Source organism: Daphnia pulicaria, chromosome 3 (assembly GCF_021234035.1).
Source record: "Daphnia pulicaria isolate SC F1-1A chromosome 3, SC_F0-13Bv2, whole genome shotgun sequence".
Lineage (NCBI taxonomy): Eukaryota > Metazoa > Arthropoda > Branchiopoda > Diplostraca > Daphniidae > Daphnia > Daphnia pulicaria.
In genome coordinates, this window is record NC_060915.1 from 8071127 (window position 1) to 8096193 (window position 25067).

A 25067-nucleotide genomic window follows, 5' to 3' on the forward strand; every position below is an offset into this window, starting at 1 on the left:
AAAAAATGGAAAATTTAATTTACATTTGCAAACATTTTTAATTATGTAGGAATATTTATTCTTTACTTGTAGAACTTAGTTAGTTAAAACATACAAATGTTTGTTCTTTCTTCTTTTTTTTATTAATTCACTTACACTACAGTAGAAACTATAAATTTCCAATCATCGGACTACATAATCATTAGGATAATCAAATATTTTGGGAAAGTTGTCAACATCTTCCTTACTGTACTCTGTCAGTCTCTTGGGTACAGGCATGATTGGTCTGATTTGCCCACTAATATTACGTTTTATATCTTCTGGAATCTGTGATCCTGGGAAAATGTGTAATCTCTCCATATTAGTTCTTCGAATAAGATTGTTGTCCATGGCTTTGTACACAGCTTTTTTCATAACCTACCAAAACCCAGGAATGACTTAAAGAGTACAAGATATTGTCTGAAGAAAGGAATTCACCATTGTTGGGTCTTTTTCGTGCACTTGCCAGGCTAGTGTCCATGATGCTCCTTTTGGATAGCCTGTGTGATGAAAGTATACTCTTTTCTTCCATTCATCTCCCCTCAAAGCTACTTCTTTACTGTTGATCACTACAACATGATCTCCACAGTCATCTAAAATATTTTGAAAAAAGGGTATTCACCTATATTTAATGCATGTGATGCGTCTAAAAACAACATACTCATTGGGTGATAGATAGGCTTGTTTTGGCCGGTAAGATATAAGGCCAAAATAGGAGCAGAGCGGAATGGATCTTGCCACTGAGCATCAAAAAGATACCACATACGAGACAAAGTCGCCCATTGCTGAAAAAGAAAGAGTACATTTATAGAAAACAATAAAGTTTTGAGAAATTCAGAATTACCTGCACACGTTTAGCAGCAGACATCTTTCTTGTGTTCAAAATCAATCGACGATTTTATTCGACTAGAGCAACCATCGCATGAAAGCAATGTGAAGAGGTTGTTATGATTCCGTTGAATTTTTTGAAATTATTCGCTTTTGAGTGATGCTGGTGCTGGTGTAAAATAATTTATAATCAGAGTTTGAGCGCAAAATTAACAATCATACAGTCAAAAAAGCAGAAGAAATGGATCACCAAGCTCTTCTTCGAGCTGTTGAATCATCTGATTGTACAGTTTTCATGGAGTGGTACGAGAAAGCTCAATCTCAGGTAAAGAGCAACGTGTTTTACGTTTCGTGTATTAAGCAAGGCTTCTCAGATTTCAACATTTATCTTTTATAGAACAACTTAGCTGTCAAAGAATCAGTTGATCGTCTGTCCAAGAATGAGTTATGTGGAATATGGACAGTTTTTATCAAATGGGTGATGGACATGACAAATTCTTTGAAAGAAAACCCTGATTCACCCGAAAAGGATTCAATCATGAAAGTTTTACTAATTATGTCTACCATGGCAACTTACACAATAGAGAACATTTCAACAAATGAGCCTCAAGGATTGAGCCCATCTTTAAAAGCTATGAATGGATCTCTGAAATTGGTTACATGCAAGAAAGCAGGAGCAAGTATTTGTGAAATGAGCGAGCATTACTGGAAGGTTCATCCTGAACTTGAAATGATTCTCTCTGTAAATGTTATCTCTTGGCTTCTGACCCATGCTCTACATCCAAAAGCAACAGTAGGTGTTATACATTAGTTGATGTTACAACTTAAATAATTTAAATAATAACTTTTGTGTCTGCAGATGACTTCAGTGAAGCGGTTGTGGAGCCTAAAAGGATCTATTGAAAAGTTGAATCCCCAGATTCTTGAAAGATCTGGACTGCTAGAACTTTTCCTTTCTGGTATTTCAAATTCAAAATTTATAAGCTCCAATGAAGGTCGAAAATGCATTGCCTGCCTTTTTAACTTTGGCCCCTCTGTTGTGCAGGTAATGAAGCGTTTCATGACAACCAAATTGGCTTTCGTAACATTTTCTTTATTTAAACATTTTTATCTTTACGGACGCACATCAGGCATTGCAGAAAACAATAAAAAAGTTTATTCCACTTGCAACAACATCCGATTGCGAAGCGCTGGGAGAGATTTATTTTAAAGCGTGGAGATCGGTAGTTACTGAAGAATCCCGAGCAGACATAGAATTTTCTATTCAAGACATAATGTACAATGCTGTCATTGCCTTTCGAACACCAGTAGGTGCGGTTGAAGGTGGAATGAATAAGGTAACAGTTTTGAATAATTCATATCTCTTCGATGTGGATTAAAAATTTGTTTTATCGTTTTCTTGCAACAGATACCCATGAACAAGCTACTCTTCCATTTGCTGCATGCACTTCATCGTCAGAGAAAGCAGCGTACTGTTGCGATTCTTATTAACAACCTCTATAAACCAATTCTTTGGCGCTATTTGGAAGCTTCTAATGGTCTGGTAATGAATTAAAACTATTGTAATTAATTATTTGCTTACCCAAATAATAAGAATGGTCTTCTGACATTGGATAATAGGTTCGAGCAAATGCGTTGTGTCTGTTTTTTGACGCTTTCCCTTTTGAGAGTGGCGAAGGGGTGGAAGAAGATGAAGTTGTTCGTAATAAGCAGTGGCAAATTATGCTTGCCGCTCTCTTGGATCCCGTTCCTCTTGTTCGATCAATCGCCATACAGGTTGGCTTTCCCTTGAATCTGTTGATGTTTGCTTGATGAATCTACCTTTATTAATGCATGGTTATTTTAGGGCACATGTCGAATTTTAACAGAATATTGGGAAATTGTTCCGGTCAACATTATTCAAGATTTTATTACAGCATTGTTGAGAAAGTTATTATATGATTCATCCTCTGCTGATGTCCGTGCCAACGTTGTTAAAGGACTAGTTACCATGTTAGGAAGTAATCAAACTCATAATCTCCTCGAGAAAATGATCCCCCTTACCAACAAAGTACTTCATGATCCCAATGAAAAGGTACATTTGCTCGATAGATATCATACTGTAGCACCATTTCATAATTCATTTACCGCAGGTTCGGGCTGAATATGTTTTTTTGTTAACTCACGTCCAAAAGTTAAAAATCAGCAAATTGTGGGAGGTGTGTATGCCCAATTAGAATTTTTGTATCTAGGATTCGAATAACATTCATCTTCGTATCATTTATTCATTTTTCTTCAGGTGATTGAAGTAAGTCATTTAGTCGCCAGACTTGCAATGGATTCATCGAAAAATGTCTGTCGTCGTTTAGTGGTACTTTTGGCCCCGTTTTATTATCCTAAAGCTACACCAGAAATTGTGTTCCAACGCTGCTTACGACTTGTCATTGTAAATTTTATAATCTGTAAACTTTTAAAATGCGAAATAACTCTAGTTTGTTATTGTCTTGCAGGATAACCGGGAAGCTTCGAGAAAATTTTATCAGCATATTGATAACTGCGTGGGAGTTGAGCAAATGGCAGAACTGATCTTAATTATATGGAAGTTTTTACGGAACCATATTCACAAGAAATTGGAACAGAATAGAATTAGCCAAGAAAGAGAGGAAACAGCTCGTCAGAATCGTTCCCGCGTGGCGAAAAGGTCTCGAAGAGGAGAGCAGGTTGAGAGAACTGAAGAGACGATCGGAGACGAAGATAAAGAAAATCAAGGTTTCTCACACACACTTTACTCTATTTATTCTTTTCCTGAATCCTATATTTAATGTATTTGCTGCAGATGAATCCACCGACGATGATGGGGAAGACGATGGCAGCAACGAGGAATTTAATGAATCGAGCATCATTGGACTGATCGATGTTATGTGTATCCTACTGAGTGGAAATAAGACGAAATTTAAGGCGCCGCAAAATGTTGCGTTCTGGGAAGAAATTAAGTCTAGTTTCCATAAAACGTGTTCCTTATTTTTTCGCTATTTCAAGGTAAGCCTGTTTTTATTCCCCTCGCAAAATTTTACGCTTAATTATTTGTCCCCCTATTATGTTCTTAGAATTCGGACGGTCTCCGTTCGCTCATCTATCTCTATGGATTGATGTCATCCACTGCATCTACTTTGGTGCTAAGTTTCGTCAAGTCTCAGTTGAAATCACTAACTGATGAAGCCACCTGTAAAGAGTTTGGTCATTTGGTGGACGTCATGTGTAATTGGGGTCGAGGAGAAGATTTATTGGAGTTCATAACTGATCATCTCCATGAAATTTTAATTTCATTTGTATCCGATCAGTCTTCTGAAAATTGTGATTCTCGGACAAGAAAAGGTACAGTTTAAAAAATCTAGTGTTGAAATGAGACCTCAATATCCTCGCAAATTGTATAGGTACTGGAAAGAAGCGGGTTTCCTTTAAAAAAACCAACAAGGGTAAACCTATGCTGGGATTACGTTGTTTGATTTATATCTTACAACATCCCTACAATAAAAAGATCATTTTGCGAAAAAACCTCATACAAGTAAATATGCTTATTTTTATTTTTACATTATTACCTTTAAAGCTACAGTCATCATGTATAAAATAACTTCATTGACTCATATAGATGGAACAATTGTGCGACAGCTTAAAGGCTGTGACGTTGATCATTGAAAACAATCCCGAGATATTAAACAATAAAGACAGTTTCTTGTTTGTGGCTGCGTCGGTGTATGTGAGAACTCTTCTGGTATTAACCTCCTTTTACCAACGAACAAAAGATGAAGAATTGAAGTATGCAGAATCACAAGAAAAAATCTTAGGAGTTCTCGGTTGGATAGCAAGGTTTTAAAAATGATTTTGACATTTTATCATTCATATTTTTATATATGTTTTTTATTATTATTTTTAAATAGATTAATGGTAGATGAAAATCTGAATCCATTAGAGGGGGATCTTATTTTTTCCGTCGTTGCCTCCATTAGCAACTTAGTCGTGATTCACTCTATGAGTTCGGAAGTCCATCGCCAGTTTTTGAGTAGTGTTCTTCAAGCGGTTAAACGATTTCCGTCATCTAGTCACTTGACCCTCGCCATGAATTGTGCACATAGTTCCTTGGTTTTTATTTGGACTGAGCGTTCGATTGGAAATGAATGTGATGCTGAATGTGACCGTCAAATCAACGATATAATTTTCTACGTGTTGGAACGTCCCTCAGCAACAGAATCTTCTGAGACTAGCGAGGAAGTGTCCCTGAATGAGGTATGTAAATTAAAATTTAAACATCGTTTGTTAAAAAAATTATCTGGTTTCGAAATTTCAACAGGACGATTGGATTGTAATGAGAAATGTTATAAGAAAGATCATGGAAGAGTGCCATCGACATAGTCCGGAAAAACACGAAAGTATACGTACAATCGTACGTAAAATGGGAGACACCATACGACAAGAAATGTTGCAATATCAACAGGTATTTTCCATTAAAAGAAAATTATTTTATCTTAATTAGTAATTTCGTATTATCGTTGGACGTTAAAGTCTGAAGAGCAAGGCGATGTAGCTTGTCTGCATCAGATATCGAAAGCTATCATTGCAGCATTCCGGGTTCGAAACGTTTTGGCTAAGATGATGTTGGACGAAATTTTTGAATCTCTCAAAATCGACGAAGATGAGATGGTATACACTTCCTTTGGAATATTTTTTTATCAAACGGCTAAAACACGTATTTATTCCACCACAGGTATTATCCAATTTGGTTGCGATTACCAGGCTTCTCGAACATTTGAGTCAGGATAAAGGTCAAATTTCAGCGGGCACCTTTGTACACGCCATCAACTCTTTCGAGCGCTGGTGGTCAACTGTAGGAGAAATTGAAAAAAGAGCTAACGCGGATTTGGTTTCACATGTTAACGATACAATTAAAGATCTTAAGAAAGCCTTTTCAATATAGGTCTAGAGTGGTTTGTACTTTGTGACTGGACAAACAAAATGTTAAGCACTGTTCACATGTTTTGATGGCACTGCAGTTATTTAGTGAAAATAAGGTCCTTCATGGTGGAATTCGAGCAAACCGGAAATATAATGAATCATTTTCACTGGATTTAATTTTTTGAAAGCTTCAACTTTTCCATCTAGTTGCATAGAAGCGAACCATGATCACTTTTAATCCTTTCATGCAACATCTTCCACATCCAACCTCTTTTAAAAACGTGAATGCTGGCATACCGTTCCGGTGTGCGAGGTTCCCGTAGGAAATATGAAGTAAATCATAAAAAAGCTAAAGATAAAATGAAATTCAAAATGATCCGCCACTCCTGCCCCCTCCCCCCTCCTGATTCAATATACCGTTAGATTCATGATTCACTTACTTCACAACATTCATTTTGAAATTCATGTTATCATTTACTTTTTTTGTTTTACTTCATATTTCCTATTTCTTACGGGAACCGGAACCTCGCACACCAGAACGGGATGCCAGCATTCAGTCGGGCAGTGTCTCCCCCTGCTTGACTGGCAGTTTGTACCGGACGGTCTGTTTAATAAATTATTTCATAAAAATATAACTGTTTACCTAGTTATTTAGGTACATTTCTGTTAGAGATAATAAATTGTATAATAAAAGATTTTATATATTTATTAAACAAACCGTCCGGAACAAACTGCTGCCAGTCAAGCAGGGGGAGACACTGCCCGACTGACTCGACCAGGGAGATTACCCGGCCATGGTTAAGAGAAACCGGAAAAAGAGCGAAGAGAGCTGAGGAGCAGTTATTATGAGAGCAGTGTATCATAGTAGGCTTCCGGCTTAGACTCATGACCCTCCAACAGATTTCATCGAATCATGCGCCTTGCAAGTCCCCGTTCGACCAAACATCTCCCTTCCTCCTGGTTGTCGCAGCGAGTGAGTGACCACCGGCGGGCGTTGGTTAGTGGTTATTTAGGGAAACGGGGCCACTGAAGAAGGGAGCCCAGATATGCACTTGTAATTTTTCTACATCTACATAAGTTATTGACGAGTCTTGAATTTCAGCAACCTCTCCTCAGTTTTACCAATGGATCAAGTCTATGGAACGGCAGCAAACGATGAAACTGAAAAACGAATAGAGATGTTAATTAAAAGTCAATAACTGAACGAAACATCAAGCATTACCTCAACGCCGGTACCAAGAGACGACATATCGACAAAATCCAGCCGATAAAATAAGACTGACAGCCATCAGGCAGCATTGACTATTTTACCCCACTGTTCAACACTGCATAGACACCAACATAGGCAAATGAAACATTTAAGTGTGATGTTAAACTGCAAGTCTGCACCAAACTCCATTTCAGAGGATCTCTCAATTGGAAAGGGGCTGCAAAACCACTGTACACCAAACAGCAACACCATAAACATCAAACCAACCACAAACTCCTACACAGCAAAAGAACATTAATGAAACAAAAACATTTTGAAATGTGAAAAAGGGTACCAATAATAAAATTTACTAAATTTAAAATTAATAATAAAAAAGAAACCAGGAAATAATTCTGTACATCTACAAAAACTTGGTAATACTAAGTGGGAATTTTTGTTCTAGTGGGACTAATTTAATTGGAAGAAAATTGAAAAAAAAAAAACTCAGTGGAAGCTGACCACTAATGTGGCTATTTTTGAAGGGAACCAATGAATTGTTTGGAAGGGGGAAATATAAACCCTAATTTTCTACATCACATCAAATTAAATTTGTCTGTTGAATACAAAATAAAAAAACAAACAAACAAGCAAACAAAGAAAACACAAAAATTGCCAATACAACCAATTATATCAATATAATTACCAATTCATGAAGTCTTCCTGCAATGACACTTCAGATAACACCAGCTTGATAAACTGCATGCAGCAGCTGCACCTCAACTTGACTCGATCACACCTTTCACCAGCTGGCTGCAACAACACCATGTTAATGAACGACAGCCATGAATCTCTGACTTTGTTGTGTTTTCAATTTCTGCAACAGTTGAGCAAAGAGATCTCTGTGTCTATACTAAACATCAACTAAAAGTCTAATAAAACCTATATTATAGCATTATTGCAGGGAAATTTATCAACAAAATTACTTTACCAGCTCTGAAGTGTTTCTGCACGAGATGAGACGTACAGCCGAATAGGTATACAGCTAACAATGGCCGACATTTCGGCAAAATGGACAGCAGTTTCGACCCACGTCGTGACATTATTTGGCCAAGTGAAATTATATGCCAGATTGCCTGTAAATGCAGACAGAAACGTTAAGATTAAACAAATTTAAGAAATCCAAACTAGCACTACCAATTACATTTCATGTCTGAAATTGTAGATCAACAGTTCGACACCGCAATTCCGTAATGAATTTGGAATACACTTTCAGTCAGCGTCTCGGAAACAAATGGCTAATATTTCGTCATCACGAAGACACTCGCGTCACCTGGTGGATGAGGGATAAACCATTTTAGCCTACTGACGGCCAAAAGATTACCTCACAATCAATTACCACATTAGACTGTACGGACGGATGGATTGCTACCCGAACTCTGTTGCCGAGGCTTAACATCACGACTCACGAGAAATGGATAATCAGATACACATCACATACAAAATAATCTGATGAGATTAGGGGTATGGGGGGTCCAGACAAAAAATAAAACTTACAATTTTCTGTAGAAATAAATAATTTTCCTGGCTGTGACTGTAAGGCAGCAGCATCAACAGTTATCTGTGTTTTAGTTAGAGTTTCAACTAACTTACTTTGGCATCAAACAGTCATGTTGAATCTAAAGGAAATATTCCAATAAATATTACTACAACATTAATGCAATAAAGTAAAGTTAATTGCTACCTACTGCTTGAGTAAAAAATTCAGATAAATACAACACATGTTGGTATGTGCCCTGCATCTTTTCATGTGACTTCCCTAAAGTTGCTGCAATAAACCTGAAGATACCCATGGCCTTGATTATGTTTCCATAGCTTTCTCTAGGCAAAAATAAAGTTTACGGCATCAAATAAAAGTTAAAAATTTTTGAAGCAAGAACAATACTTGTTTGTCAATGCATTATTTGTAGAAAACATGTTAAAAAAAAAACAAGTGTCCACACTGGGGTAGTGACTGACCTACCAATATCAACAGAAACTCCAGATAATTACGATGAATATTAACTAAGAATGTAAGGAGGTATTCACAAAATTATGACTAAGCTATTATCGGTTTTTACCTGTTTTAACAGCATGAAGCATTCAGCTGAACGACAATTTTATGAAAAAAATTTATGGTAGGCTACTTGTCTAGGCTAGTTGCCTTTGGCGTTCCTTCCTACAAGTTAAAATAAGATATATGAAAGTTGATCCAACACACATACGGAATAAATCACATCGCAAACAAGTTGCACAGAAATAAACTTGAATTTACTTTGAATTCATTGTTAATCATCGCTGATTTTCATGGAAAAATAGGAAAACTTTCGAGTCGAGTGGTAGCACGTAGTACGAGAAATTCACTATTTTCTTGGATCTCAACACTCATTCCTGTATCCATTACCACAGATGACATTCTATGTCTGTGATGGTAGCTGCTACAGTGCTACTCTTCTGAGATCTACCAGCATGTTCAAGGATTTTAAAATGGTCACGACTGAAGGTCCACAAACCTGTTTGAAAATAGTTCAAATTACCACAATCTCTTGAGCGAGATTGAATAAAACTGAAGTATGCAGCATTCCTTGAATTGGCCAGGTTCAATGTTGTTTTAAAATATTTGCATGCATGGTGATGTGATGCATTCTATATTTAAAGGCCCTTGTTTATCTGTTAATTAACAAATAAGAATTTTGTAAAAGTTAAAGAAACAAAAAAACATAGCAATAACCAACCTACAATGTACAAACACACAATAAACGCATTTTTATGAAGCAGTGGAAGGACATAGAATAAACTGATCGTGTCACAGTTATTGTAGACTCAAGGTAAATGGTTGTGCACAGTTATGAGTTATGAGCCATCACTTTTCTCAATAAACAGATTGTATCCCATATAAAAACTTGCTGTCTCAAAAGTTTGCATGCACTTTGAGCCTAAAAACTAAAACCAACAGAAATTTATCCTAAACAATAAAATAATTTTTTTGTCTGTGTCTTCTTTACTTCCCAGATTTCTCTAAATGACAAATTATTCCATAAAACAGTGGTAGGAACATGAAAGCAAATTTTCAAGTTTCTATTCTTCGGTCATAATAACCCAAAGCCTGAGCCTGAAAAAAACAAACACCACCCAGCGGACAGCACGCGGGAATGACGCAGACGACAAGGCTATCAAGCTTGATTCGATAAAGCAGTACGAAATTTCTCTACTAGGTGCCTGATTGCGGCTTTTTCAAAAATGTATCCTTGCATCTTGTAACGTACACTGAAGACCTCTGTATACGTAGGACCTTTCGCCCTCTTCGTCTGAAGCCTCTCTTCAATTATTTTCAGGTAAAATCTTAATAATAAAAATGGATAATAAATCATGATGTAATTTTTTAATCTTGCCAGTAGTGAGAACCAGTTCTTTTACTCTAAGGAATGAATGTGTTGCCATCTCATCTTCATCCCAACATAAATAAGGACTGGCTCATTTCAAACACATTTATCTAAGATATATAGTACGTATATACAGTACCGTATTAACAAGGCTCTTGTTCCTTTCTCCCCTATAATCTATCACCTTTATATGTAGTATACCACCTACTCTTGTTGAAACAGTCACAGTGCTCAGGATTTATGTTCTAAAGGCGCTGGGGGTTAACAGTATTTTAAATTATAAGGAGAGCTATAAAACTTTTTAAAAATAATGAAAATATGATAGAATGCGTCCACTCTATACGGTAATCAAATGTTTTGTACGATCCCTAGAAACCAGTTTATAATTGATGAAAATAACAGTAGGCGCCAAAGCAATCAGAAAAATTGAATCCGAAGATGAAAATAATGACGACGCATCTCTGATGCAAAAGATATAAAGATATTAACGCCTTTTAACGGTATCATTTTAGTAAACCAACACTAAATTACATGAAATAACTTGCTAATTCTAATGTTGCTGCTGCTGGCGGCGTGCTATGTATACAAAATAAACGATTGGTTATTTCCATATTGGAACATAACAAAATAAAAAAAAACACATTGAATTATTTATGTGTATATAGCCTTTTCTTTAAAATCTTTCTTCGAGTTCGAATGGCCCGATGCTCAATGGTTTTTGAAACTATGAGGCCGTTATTTCAAGTCGTCAGTAGACAATCGATGCGAATTGCGGACCTCCTGGGCTCTTTACTCGATACTAAAATGCCACGCACGCATGTGTGCATACTCTCGTCTACTGCTATGAGACGCCGCAACATTGCGGATAGGAATAAATGGTTGAAATAATATGCCATTCATGGATCCAACCTTTAGTATGACGTTTCGCTAAAACTGTTTCATTTTTTCATGGTTTAAAATTGCCCATTGACAATCATTTTCCTTGTTTTCATTTTAATTCCTGGCATCAATTCAAGTAGGAAAAAGAGTTCTGCGGTCGTCGCTTGATGTATTAAATCCGATAAGGATTTTTGTGTGCTGCAAGTAGGCTAGACCACCGTTTTTGGTTTCGGTTTTTAGTTTCCATGTCATTGGTGAAGATGGGAGCTGTAGAGATGAGTCCTCAATCTCTTCATTGCATGTTGAGACTATATCTGTTATTTTTTTTTTCCCTTTTATTTTTCTTAACTCCATTCCGGTTGAACAACATTGTCGGAGACTTATAAGCATGCGGCGACGTATACCTGTGTCATTCGGCTTGGGCGATTTTCCCTTCAGTCAGCCATACTGCGGACCCGCCAGAAAGAAATCCACCAAGACCTGCAACTCACGAATCTTTAATTCGTCTATCCAATTTTGGAAAGTGATTGAGCTATTCATCTCAGCCCTTAAAAGGTGTCAGCTGGCTGAGCGGGTCCCAACAGTTGATATACACGAAATATTTCTCTTCCGTTATTTTAAACGCCTACGAAATGAAACGTTTTGCGGCTTCGTGAGCGCACGAACTCGATTATAATAGTTCCGAAACGAAACGGCGCGGTTATTCGGCAAGAGATTTAGTTTTTTTTCTTCTTCTGATTTCTCAGCTGAAAACGAGAAGATGAAAGTGGACATGTAAAGTGGAGAAAGAGGGGAATAAGGAGGAAAGGAGGAGGATTGCAAGCATGATGACGATTTGTAGAACGGCAACCGCACCAGGACGTGAGCTTTCCCAGCACTTCGACATTCCAGCAGCAGCACGAAAGTCTATAATATCTACTAAGAAACAGTTCAAATCTTTTTTTTTTTTTTCCCTCTCTCTCTCTCTTTTTCCGCCCCACGGAATATGCAGCAAAAGTAGGCGGGATATATGGACATGATCCAAGTGATGTGAGAAAAAAAGAACAAGAACTATTTATACATGAGCGCAAATAGCAACTTTCCAGCAGCAGCAGTCAAAAGATGGATATAATAAACCGTTGCTGCGCCAGCCCCGAACCGCGCGCATCATCATCATGCAACGTGACTATATGGTCTGTCGAGCAGGAAAATCAATGAGCACGTGAAACCATTTCCACGGTACGGCAGCAGCAGCCAGCCTGTGTACCCAGCCAGATTATACCGTGAATTCTATATATCTTCTCGGTTGCGCAGTAGGTCACCCACGACTCGTGATTATGCATGTATGTACAGCCCTACACAATACATAATACTGCGACTAAGTAAATATGTACTTATAGACACACATACACGCCAAAGATAAAAACAAATGATCATTTGGTTCTTCTATAGGAGGTGCAGAGACGCGAGTGAATGATGAAGTGCGACAAGAAAAGTGCACAGACACATCTGCATGCGCATACATACAAATCTCTGTGTGTGTAGATGTAATAACAACCATCTTGGGTGTTTGCTCGAGCGATGCTGCTGATGCGTAGTTGAGTTAGGTAGCACACACAACAACAAAACAACAACAAAAAAACGCACGTCGAAATGAACACGGATATCGCCATTATCAGCGAGTCTCTATGCTGATTTCGGTTGGGTATATGTGGACTAATATGAAAGCGGAGAAAGCTGCGACAGAGCCCGCCACATATGGAGTGAGCAGCCCCCTCCAACAACCTTGCCTATAGCTCTCAATATAACATACCTGATGACCGTACCCGCTGGCGGGTTGTGAAATATTTTTATAGTCCGATGACTGCGGGGAGAGTGACGTCAGGAGAAAATCACCGTTTCTCGGTCTCCGCCTTTTCCCAGCTCGCCAAAAACCGAAATTGTTTCGTTGGCCATCTGGGCAGCAGCGTTTAAGAGCGTAAGAATCAAAATGGCAGCAGCAGCGTTCAGCTGGCACTAAACGTCACCTGGGCAGCCAGCTACAATCAACAAGGGCGAGTTTAGAACGTAGTTTACGCAGCAGAGAAGACTGGGCCTTTCAAAACTCTTGATGCATCAGAACCCGAGTTATAAGATGAAAGAGAAAAATAAAATAAAATAGAATGTGTCGGAAGATGAGAACCGGACTTTTGCGGCTGTAGGGAATTTTTTTTTTGTTTTTCCCTTTCACAAACACCACCCGAGAAAGAACTTCGCCTGTAGCTTTGTGTTTTTTTGTTTCACCTTTTTTTGCTGCTTTTAATTATCTCCATCTCCGGTAGCTATAGGCTCTATCTTTCTCGGTTTGAAGTACATCATCATTGATTGATAAACTGTCGCAAGCTTCATGTTTCTTCTCACCTTACCTATAGCGCAAAACCGAAAACAAAAATTACGGTTGATTTATACGGATTTATAATAGCTTTGTTTCAAAAGCTTTCCTGATATTATTACCTCTCCAGAGGGGGGATGCTCTGTGTTACCCTTGTGTGATGGATGAGAATCAGAACAAGATCCCAGTTTAAGAGCATTTCATTCTCCGACGCGGAGAGAAAGAGAAGAAACCAGAATCCATCATCACAAAATCCAAATCGAATCAAAAACGAAAGCACACACACAACAACAAAAAAAAAGGGATAAATATGATAAGATGTATAAGACGGGATAAAAATCGAGACAGGTGCGGGCTGCACGATTAGAAAGTTAATGACCCCGGAAAATCATTTTCTATTTCTCTCCAATTTCTCATCATCTTCGGAGCAGTGCGGAAGAAGAAAAGAGGCGGGAAAAAGATGATGATAAGCGCCCTGCGAAAAAATAGATATAAGATGCGCGCCCATATAGTATCGAGTTGGCTTATCTGTCGGCTGTAATGCGCAATAACTAAAGAATACGCACACGCCATTGGAGCGCACGTAACGTCCGCGGCACCCAAAAGAAATATCCCGCCGCCGACGAACGCGCGGGTGACGTCAATTTCTACGACCAATATCTCAGCCAATTTTATTCGATAAGTAAAAAAGAAAAAAATACCTTCACTGTATAAATATACACAACATGAACCGCGCTATTAATAACGACTGTGGGTAATCTGTCGATGGGTTACAGGCGCGCTGGGGGGAAATGCGGGGAAATGATGAGACAAGTCGAAAAAAACTAACGAATATCGGAGGCGATCCTTTTCGCTTTCTCGCATGTGCCGACGAAATAGCGCCGGCCAATATTTATACGATAGCCTTAAAAATAAACGTACGTGCCATAAGAGAAAAGAGTCTGAAAGCGACGGCAGTTTGGACAAGAAAGAAAGAAAGAAAGAAGAAAATAACTATTTATTTGCATATCAATGTGGACACCGCTGCCTGGCACGTCAATAAACGCTGCGAGTTAGGCGATGTCAACGTCCATGTTCGTCGGAAGAAGAGAAAGAAGGAAGACTTTCACCTGTTTTCTATGTCAGCACAGATTTTTTTTTTTTTTTTCTTTTTGTGGAGGGAAATATATATTAAAAAGACGTGAATGGAATGTCCTTTTTTTAATTTTCTTTTCTGTGTGTACACACACACACACCGGTCAAATAATAATAGTAAAATTTAAAAAAAAAATCCAACGAGTCACGACATGATGACTATTACGAATTCCAGCAACGGACCTCCCCGAAAAATGTTGACACGATTCAACGGGCGGGGAGACATATAGGAACGGGATTTGAGTCACAATTAGTCATCTCTTTTGATTTTGATTTTCTAATTTGGTTTTTCATACCTTTTTTTAAATTCTCCAATGAACATGCAAATAAATCAAAAGGCAAGAACGAAAAAAGAAAAAAGACAAAAAAAAAAGTATTCGGTCACAGCGCATTGCTGACGTAGCCGGAGCGTGAAAGAATCCTTTTGACTGCTGCTGTAATAACATTTCGGCACAAAAGTTTCTGCTTTCTCCCGACGGCCGCAAAACAAAAAAAAACCCTCACCAAAAAAAAAAAAATCCGAGTCACTTGTTGACGTCGCCCCAGCTGACATAACACAACGAGAGTCGTGAACGAATGAGCGAACGCTTCCACCCTACCCACCCACTTCACATAGTGCAAACAAGACCGACGGATATTATTCACCAGTCAACCGCACACATTTTTCTTTTTGTTTTGTTTGGAAAAAGTCAATAAAGTCCGCAAATCCCTGGGAGAGAGAGAGAGAGACAGGGACAGGGACAACAAATATAATAGCGTGAGTGAAAGAAAACGAGAATTTATTATATAAGAGAGAGTTGGAAGAAACTGAACTGCGCGGCGTTTAGAATTCGATTAAGATGTACTATTAACCACCGCATCAACGGTTGCTGTTTGCATTCCCATGTCTGATACGATGATGATACGTGGATATCCGTGTGCCCTTCTGCGGTCATCCGATGATCGTTTTCATCTTCGTGATTGCCAGCAAAGCAGATAGATACGTATAAAACCGGCGGAGGGAGAGAGATGGAAAACGGTGATATCACGCGGGGCGTGTTTTGTGCGGGCGAAATGAAGGCATAGATCATTTTGATTCGAAAATGAAATATCCACACAACCTAAAAAATCTTTATTGTCCTTTCTCGACAACATCACGGGCGTGTCATTGATGGAAAGCGGTTTCAAATCGTCGAGAAGACCGTGAATCCAATCATACGAGAAACAAAACACAAAACAAAAACAAAAAACAAAAAACTATACATTTTCTATTTTTCGTGTGTTTTGTGTCAATGCCGATAACAATGGCCATCCATTCAACCGGGGACGGAGGGGCAATCTTGACCTGGACCTTGTCGACTTGGATGTCCGTTAGCCGCGTTATGTTATGGCCTGCGTTGGACGGTGAGCCGGGCACGTATGTAAAACCCACACAGCCCCGACAGATACGATCAAATCAAATAGAATAGAAACACACACAAAAATAACCGAGAAGAAGAAGAAGAAAAAGAAGAAGAAGAAGATGAAGAAAAATGAGAAACAGGTTCTTATAATGTTGGATAGTGGATCAAATGGGGGGAGGAATTTATTACCGCCTATTATAATAAACCTTTTCTGATCGATTCTCTCTTTTCCTTCGTGACGTGAGTATACCCGGTGCGAAAGTGCTATGCTCTGCTGTCTTCTCCGTCAAAGAGGTGAAAGCTTTCCCCAACCGTCTTTGAGAAGAACTCAAAAATGTTTCGGCTGACAACAAGAGACCCGGGAAAATCGTAAACATCCAGCCGCCGGCTCCCTCGTCCGTCGCCCTGTTGCAATAACGGGCAAGAGATATCACATGTGGAAAGAGAGAGAGTGACAACTTAATGGGCACGGACACTATCTACACACAACTCTCTGGGAAGCGAATATCACACACGGGGTATTATATATCTACGACGGGCCGTCAAGTTTTCATCTCCAATTTATTATTATGCGCCGGGCCAGCGCCATTGTGGACGAATGTTAACGCGGGATGGAGACTCTTTCACGCATCGCTGCCGTCAGGTGACATTCGGAGTGATTGCTCGACATGTATATACACTTAGTTAGAAAGTGCCGACTCATTTGTGGACACGGGCATCGGGAGCGCGCTTGCCAATAAGTTTTCTTTTCATCTGAAAAGAGAGAAGAAGAAAAGAAGCGAAAATAATGGTAAAGGCGAGCGGATGAGAGTTTTTTCATCATCGGGCGCTGCTGAGCCCGTCGACGAAATGAGTTGCCTGACTGCACATTGTCCAGTATTTACTGGGCGTCTATGTATTTTATATTAGCAGATTGAATTACACGTAATGAACACGCCACGCTCAAGGGCGGGACCTCGCATTTGCATAATAATCGACGTGCCAATACACAATTTCTTTTCTCTCCTCCTAAAACTTTTACGGCGCACACAAAATCGAATCGACATTTTTCTTTTTTCTTTTTTAACTTTTTTGGGGGGAATTTCCATCGTCGTGTCCAAGGGCGATGTGGAGGAAAAAAAAACAAAAATAATCCAATCGACAGTTATTTACCCGAGGGACGAACAGCAAGTAAAAGTTTGACCGTTAGCGAATCGGCTGGAACGGTAACATGAGAAAAGTAAAAGTACCGCTGGACAGCATTCCTGGTATACAACAAGATGTTTATTAGTCTGTGTGTGTGTGTGCGTGTGTGGTCAATAATATCGCAGGCCCATCCAACGGTGCATGCAAGTGCAACTTTTATCGAATTTTATAGAAGTGGGAAAACAAAAAGGAAAAGTTTTTCACCGACATTGCGTGATGATTTTATTGGCCGGGCATAACCGTACATAACCATAGAAGATATTGGTTGTTGTATATACGAATTATTATGACCGGATAACGAAATCAATTGCGCATCAAGGACGTCTGGTTTCAATAAAAAACCAAATTGATTCCAGATCGCCTGGGATTTTTCATATATGTGAAATTTTATTTCATAACATTTGCCCCAAATATTATGGGTTTTTTTTTGTTTTCAAAATTTGTAACTCATAGCGACACAGACTTGTATAAGATTTCCGTGTGCTCGCAATTTGTCACACACAGCCAAACACGCAAGACTAAAATAAAAAGAGCGCCTTATTTGCGCAAATATTGCGCGCGTTGGCCCTAGCGCGCGGCTGGATGGTATTTGGTTCTGCTTCTGCTTGACTTCATCCCTCGCGGAGGAAAAGACTGGCGGCGGAATGTAGGTTAAAAGCCGGTGTTAAAAGCTACAGCGGATAAACACGTGCGTGTTTGCTCTGTAGGTTGTTGTTGTCTTTTCTTCTTCTTCTTCTTTTATAGACTCGTGGCCAATGAAACTGAATAACGAAACAATCGAGATCACAAAACTCCATCGGCGCGGTGCTGTATACATATGGCCAAACTCCTTTTAGGTCTAATTGTCACGCGAGGAAAGAGCACACACAACCTATCCTCCCTAGTGAAATGTGAGCCTATCCTTAATTAATGCCTTTTTCGGTCGCTTATGTTTTTCAAGAAGGAAAGGGGGGGGGGGAGAAGAAATGTTATATGGGGCGGGGGACTCGGGGGTATATCACGAAGAAAAGAGCTAGCGCTTTTTTCAAAAATGTATTTCTTTCTTTGACCTTTTTTTCACTCTCTCGTTCCTCTTAACTGGAGAAGGGAGAGAGAAAAAGCCATTGGGCCCGTAACGTAATCGTGAATTTACAGTGTACACTAACCGAGAGAGGCTGATATGGGCAATAGACGACGAGAATAACACACAGACAGAGCGCAGAATAGACAAGGATGTCGGGAACAAGGGGGAAAGGATGATGCAGATTGCATGTACTATAGACGGCACGGCACAGCTGTCCTTTTTTTGCGCCGGTGCGGCGTGCGTGTGTGTTCGAGTCGGGCCACCACCGGCAAATCTTTGAACGCTCTCTCGGACGCATTAGCCAAACACGTTGCGCTTTCTCCGAGCGGAAGAAAAAAAAAATCTCTACTTGATCAATGGATAATTGTTCACGCTTGAGAATCCAATTGGCATCGTCGTTCATCATCCTCGAGCGAAATCAAAAATAAAAATAGCCGCACTTTAAATGGACGGAGAAAAAGAAACGAAAACCTTTTTTGAAAAAGTTATATAATACAGGATGATAAAGCTGCGTGATCTGGCGATCGCCTGAATCAAATCAAGCACACAAGAAACGAAAAAAGATTGCTGAGATTTGAACATGAATTTCATCAGTCATCGTCGGAATAAATCGGGGCCCGCATATCAATTCTTCTCTCCTCCAATAATTTCGGTTTCGCCGCGCGACCGGAGTTCAAAAGAAAGACAAAAGAATCTTTTCGTGTTCATCTGCCATATCGTCGCCCTGTATTTTTTTTGTTTTAAAGCTGCGTATTAACCGAAAAGTCAAAGAGGCCACACGGCCAAAGCTGCAGATTCTAATAATCTCCCAGTCCATTTGTTATGTGTCACAAGAGAAAAAGGCCATGAATAATTATTCGACTTTGTCATTTTTCGAACGAACGATGACAGGCCAACACGCAAAGATCACGCGGTTCTATATACTATAGACGCCGTCAGTCGCTCAAAGACCCATGGAGCAACAAGCGGATGGAACCAAAAGGTAAAAAGCCGTAAAAAAACAAAAAGGGGAAAAATAGAAACAGGTCTGCTGCTGGTTATACTATAAAAAGGAGCAAAAATGTATATACACGGCGAGGAGAGGAACAACGTCGGGTTGCGTGCGATTGTCTTGGTCTTCACCCGCGACGCGGAAGAATAATAAAAAGGATTGTATTATTTTTGCCTTTTTCCTATTTCCAGGTTGCCTACTTTGTTAGAGCGCTCGTTTGTCACGTCGTGTGTGTGTATTGTTGATGACCTCCTTTTACCGCAAAAAAAAAAAAAAAGAAATAACACACGAACCCTGCGCGACCTTTCTCTTAATATTCTTCCCAAACGTTAAAAGAAAAAAAACGAATTCTTCTACTGCGACTTGGTTTCATGTTTTTCTTTGCTTTTAATTTTCGTCGCTTCCAGCTATATATGCCTTGCTGTATTTATAACTTTGGAGATGCGTTCAACCGGGAAATCTACAATAGGAATTGCAAACGAACTACTTATAGCTGGCCAAAAAAGAAAAAAGAAAAAAGATATAGACTTTGGCCATCAGTTTTTGAAATGCAACAGCTCAGAGAAAAGGAAAGAAAGATGATGACAAATTGCGCACACGTCACTTTTTTTTTGTTATGCAACTCCCCCCGGCCTTCACCTGTAATTTATAGCAGGAGCAGCGGGGGCAAGATGAGGCAGAATAGGGAAATATTAGATTGGACGGGTGAGCGACGACCCGAGTATAGCCGATTGGAGCAGCAGCAGCAGCATCAGCATCAGCACAAAGAGGAGAAAATCAGATAATAACGACTTCATCATCCATTTTCTCGACTCGTTCGTATGGGATATAAATAGCGCGATATGTGGCGTATAAAGCCCCCGAGGAAGATTCATTTTTCTTTTGTTTTTTTGTGTGTTTGTTTTCCGAGCAGTGCGCGTAACGGCCACAAAAAAACATCGTCTCGCTCGATTGAACGGATCAATCGTCGATTTAGAATTCTCCGTGAGTGGAGAAAGCGCGCGGCGCCTCTCTCTCTCTCTCTACGGCAACAACAACAACAACGTCCCGCGTTGTAGCATACAACATCTCTGCATGTCTCTTTTTATATACGTTTCCTATCTACAGATTCATTAAAAAAAGAAAAAAAAAGGGCCGCGTTTTCTCTTTGCCAGCAGTTTTGATTATTTCGTGATCCGCGTGCTCGCAACTCGGATGGTGGTCCAAAACTAAAGAAGATTCATGAGCAAAAAGGAGGGGGGAGGCACATTTTTCGTTGAGTTAGTAGAACACCACTGCTTAAATATATACTACGTACTACCCGGCAAAGAATCATCATCATCATAATAATAAAAGCAAACAACTTAACAAAAAAAAAAAAAAGGAAAACATTTCTCTAAAACAAAAATGAAATGTATCTATAGAATATAATATGCATTAGACCGTTCTGCGCCTGCCGTATTGTAGGTGTGTACATATTATATACTACATCCTATCCGTGTTATATCTAAAAGCTCAAGAGCTCCGCTGCTCTCTGTAATCACCGCCAGGCTGCAATATGCGTGCACTGGAACCATTTCCGGACATCTCTGCCATATAGTCTGCTGCTGCGCGGCGCAGTATTACTATATAGGAATTATATAGTTTACGTGTATACATCTTTTCATTTTTACTATCAGCGTGCAGTGAGTGCTGCTGCTCAGAGAAGCGGCAAAACTCATCAGTGTAACTTTGTTGCATTACAACAAACCGAAAAAAGTCGAAGCCACCTGTTATGCGCCAGCGCAATATAGACGCTGGGGATTTTTTTTTTTTTTTTTTTACAGAGAGGGGCGTGACGCATGACGGCGTTCGCCGAGAGAGAGAAACAAAAAAATTTTCCGAAATAAAAACGAACAAGACGACAAACGAGACGAAGAAAAAAAACAATTGTCCTGTTTTCTTGTATTTCCTCTTTTTCTTTTTCCCAGCAGCAGCAGAGCTTTTGATTTTTGTTTGTTGTTTGGTTTTTTCCCCTTAAAGCTGAGCGCTCGATTACCAGCAGCGCAATTCCAACCTTCTTCTTCTTCTTCTTTTTCGATGTTTCTATTCTTTTCCAACTTTTACGGGTTCTTAAAAAAACAAAAAACATTTTGGAAGTAAAAAGATCTCGCGACCTTTCCAATCTCTCTCTCTCTCTCGGGGGCTCTTCTTATTTCCACGCCGTGCACAAAAACCCTCATCTAATACTCTAATCATTTGGGAACCAACTGCGTAAAGCGCCCGCAACATTTCTGCTCTTCATTCTGACTTATTTCGACTCCCCAAAGAAAGAAACGGAAAAACTTAAACAAAATCAGGGGGGAGAACAAGAAGAAGAAGAAGAAGAAGAAAAGATGTCGGTGTAAAACGAATAAGAGGAAAACTTATTTAGTCGGTCGTAAAACAAATGGGAAATGAAGTCCGTTCATACGGTCCGGAAAAAAAAAAACCCCGAAAAGAAACAAAACAAAAGAGGCTATAGGCTCATGTAGGATACATCCCAAAAGCTTAAAACATGTATACACCAGTGTATATATATAGATATACTTGTATAGGGCCTATCCATCCATCATGGCCATCTTTCCCTCACGGCTTTTGGATCTTCTTCTTCTTTCCCTTTTGGTGCGGCAGGTAGCGACAAGCGCCAGCAGCGAAAGATCTTTGGAATAAAAAATATAAAAATCCCCGCACCGACAACATCAACACAGGAAGAAGAAGAAGCCAACTGCTAAAAGGACCAGACCAAACAAGCTAAAAGAAGAAGAAGAAAAAACCAAAAGGCAATCATAGATACGTTTGGTGAGGCCGCGGTATGAGCGCAACTTTCACCTGCGGTCAGTTTGCTGGGCGCGCTAGCCACGGACGTCTGAACACAGGAATGATTACACACATACACAACTCGGCCTCTTCTTGTAATATTTTTTAATAAAAAATGTTTTGGGTTTTTTTTTTCCTTTTCCACCCTCCTCTGTAGTCAAGTCCGCATAAATAATAGACCCGACAGAGAAACAAAAAAAAAAGTGTCTGGTCTCGGGACTCTCTCATTGTCTGACTGTCCATTATGTAGGGGGTGGATGAGAGATCATTTGCTGCCCTTCTCTACTTTTTTTCTTTCTTACATTCTTCTAATATCATTTTTGAAAATTTTCCGTTTTGGCGGGAATCGGATGCTGAGAGAGAACCCCTTGAGCGCGTTCGGTTATTAGCTATATATTTGGATGTAAGAATTCCTGCCGTGCCGGCCGTTTTGATCACGAAATAGGCATCCTTGTCTTGATTGTTCTATCTCAATCAACTGATTTGTTGTATGCCCGTCATGTTGTTCCTCATAACCCCATGAAAGAGAAAGAGAGAGAAAAAAAGAAAACACATTGTACGTTGTTCCTTCCTTAAGTGATGGGACCCATGAAGTTGCTGAACGTTTTGATCATGGCGCTGTGATCTCATCACGTTGGCGTTTCAACTCGAATCTTCCCCCCCGCCCGTTTCCCAGCACTCTCCTCGATGGTCGTCGCGGCATAAACATAAACTGTGTCGGAGAAAGTCCACTTTTTTTTTCGACTTGCCTTTGGTGCGGGTATGCGGTGTATACGTATAATATATTATTTACAGTGTACACACATGTTCCGCGTCCGTTTTGTCTTCCCTAGCGAGAGATTAGGAGAATGACCATCTTGACTGTTGCCACCATCACCTTCTTTATTCGTCAGTCTCACCCGGGCCAGCCATAGTAGTCGTCTACAGTACAACAAATTTGGCACTCGGTGGGTGTTTTGCCCTTTCCAGAGAGACCCCCCTCCAGAGTCCTGGTAGGTTTCCTCTTGTTTTTGTTGGCCCAACACGTCTGGCCTACTCTCTCGAATCCCGACAGAGATAGAAGCTAAAAGAAAAGAAAAGAAAGAAAATGCTTGATTCTTTTTGTAAGCCCTGTGTGCTCGTGTGTGTCATTGAGATCGTCTAAACCAATCAAAGCCGTGCCTAATAAGGTGCGCGCAGGAGGTCTTTGGCTGGTCGTATACTAATTCCATCTGAGAATGGGGAAAAGAGAAAAGCCCTGCCGTCAGGAGAATATGTATCCAAGCCAAAGAAAGAAAAAGAGAAACAATCTGACAATACAAGAACAATATCACTCAAAAAGAAAAAAAAGGGGAAACAAAAAAGCTGCGGCGCCGGACTGGATGTATATAATTTCTATATGCCATTTATAGGAGTCATTGACGCGCTCCTATTTTGGCAGATTTATTAATTTTTTTGTTTGTTGTGAGCTCAGACGGACCCAGAGGAAACTTTGGGCTGCTGGGAGAGATCACGCGCGGTGAAAGTGGCATTTCGAACGTTATTTTTTTTGTTTGTTGCTCTTGTCGTCGTGCTGTCCCTTAGCTTTTTTTTTATATTTCCCCCCCTCGAGATGTTCTTCTTTCCCTTTCTATTCTTTATGATTTCATTTTTATCTGCTGCTCACTAATTCGTCCGACTGCTGTAGTAATCTTTCTCTCGGTGGAGCGATACACGCTCCACTGCTCGTTTGAACACAGCCCCCTTATAGATCGGAACGCATTCCGTCCACTCTATAGTAGCAGATGGACACGAGTAGGCAACTGATATAATGACCGTGATGAGCTCTCTTGCTCGGAAAAACCTGTAAATATTCTTCTTCTTTTTCTCCCATCTTTCTTATTTCTCCCCGTGTAGAGACTTTGGCATTATTAGCTAGCGGCTAGCTCCTCACTATCTATATATCTCTATACTCGACTCCTTATACCGTCCGTCCACACAGAGAGGCGCAGCAAGAAGGGGAAAAAAAAATAATAACGATTCATTTTTTTCTCTCTCTTTCATTTTCCTTTGAAAAATAAGAATCCATTAATGTGAAAGTATATTTGACGGCGGAACGGGAGGGGCGGGAGCCGTTGATGATGATGAGCAGATGAGCTATGGCCGAGCTGCTCGCCCGCCGTAGGGTTTCGTCGTCGTTGAGAAATCACACACAGCGAGCGACCTTCCGCACGCAGTACGTATACGCAACCGTTGGTTGCTTCATGACTTTCATTGAAACCCAGAATGCCTTTTACCTTCCAGCAAGTTGGAAAAAAAAAACTTTCGATGTTTTTATTTTTCGGGGGTATTTGTTATTTGGTTGTCCCTCGGATTTAACAAGGACGAGGGATGGACGCGAGTCGTTCGGTTTCGGATTGACCGCGCGACATGATGGACGGCTTCCCCCTACACTCCGGTAAGATCCATCCTAGTTGTGTGTGCTGGGCAGCCAGAAAAGTCCCAAAATGATGGAAGACGGCCGGCCAAACTAGTCACCTGCCATCAGATGCAATCAGCTCCACGCGTGTGGTCAAGCGCAACTTTTCTCCTTGTCAGGTTATTAGGAGAGGCAATAAGGAGAGAATGTAATAATGGATGGGCGGCCATGACTGTCTGCCTTTTATCCAAGAGGAGGAAAAAGCCAAGGCATTTTCATATTTCAATCCACGTCCCGGGGAGGCAAGAAGAAGAGAAAAAAGATGATGTTGTACAGCAGAAGAAAATTTATCGAAAAACAATTATGAAGAGTTAGTTGTATATAGCTGTCGGTTAAATCGGGACACGAAGGGGTACGCAGGGAAGAAGGAACACACAGAAAGTCACGTCTTCATTATTCTTTGACGTAATACAGTCTGACCGCCCGAGCTTCCAAATCCATCGCCG

The 25067-nt window shown here is 39.9% G+C and overlaps 2 protein-coding genes and 1 long non-coding RNA gene across 13 annotated transcripts; 1 reads left to right on the forward strand and 2 right to left on the reverse strand.

The window, feature by feature from the left end:
* Nucleotides 1-99: 99 nt before the first annotated feature.
* LOC124329213 (39S ribosomal protein L13, mitochondrial-like) lies at nucleotides 100-995 on the reverse strand. Its single transcript, XM_046788273.1, has 4 exons — nucleotides 863-995; nucleotides 680-803; nucleotides 457-611; nucleotides 100-396 (listed from the first exon to the last, which is right to left on the reverse strand). Exons 1-4 carry the CDS (start codon nucleotides 884-886, stop codon nucleotides 163-165), a joined length of 537 nt encoding a protein of 178 aa, XP_046644229.1. The 5' UTR covers nucleotides 887-995; the 3' UTR covers nucleotides 100-162.
* Nucleotides 996-1043: 48 nt separating this feature from the next.
* LOC124328995 (condensin-2 complex subunit G2-like) lies at nucleotides 1044-5947 on the forward strand. Of its 2 annotated transcripts, none has more exons than XM_046787876.1 (18): nucleotides 1044-1171; nucleotides 1244-1639; nucleotides 1706-1891; nucleotides 1977-2183; nucleotides 2255-2389; nucleotides 2467-2622; nucleotides 2693-2920; nucleotides 2979-3044; nucleotides 3125-3271; nucleotides 3336-3594; nucleotides 3659-3864; nucleotides 3933-4200; nucleotides 4260-4390; nucleotides 4475-4692; nucleotides 4764-5109; nucleotides 5174-5317; nucleotides 5386-5523; nucleotides 5588-5947. In XM_046787876.1, the coding sequence occupies exons 1-18, from the start codon at nucleotides 1088-1090 to the stop codon at nucleotides 5795-5797; spliced, it is 3525 nt and encodes a 1174-aa protein (XP_046643832.1). In that variant the 5' UTR covers nucleotides 1044-1087; the 3' UTR covers nucleotides 5798-5947. The 2 variants fall into 2 exon arrangements, with proteins under 2 accessions (XP_046643832.1, XP_046643833.1); XM_046787877.1 differs by having other exon boundaries at nucleotides 3662-3864.
* A 530-nt stretch (nucleotides 5948-6477) lies between these two features.
* On the reverse strand, nucleotides 6478-9513 carry LOC124329241. 10 transcript variants are annotated; one of them, XR_006916636.1, is made up of 9 exons: nucleotides 9276-9513; nucleotides 9082-9179; nucleotides 8710-8980; nucleotides 8361-8640; nucleotides 8166-8294; nucleotides 7953-8097; nucleotides 7668-7885; nucleotides 6998-7261; nucleotides 6478-6936 (listed from the first exon to the last, which is right to left on the reverse strand). It is a non-coding gene; the product is annotated as an uncharacterized LOC124329241 (long non-coding RNA). The 10 variants fall into 10 exon arrangements; XR_006916644.1 differs by having other exon boundaries at nucleotides 7668-7838; nucleotides 8706-8980; XR_006916640.1 differs by having other exon boundaries at nucleotides 7668-7869; nucleotides 8706-8980.
* Between the last annotated feature and the right edge of the window lie 15554 nt (nucleotides 9514-25067).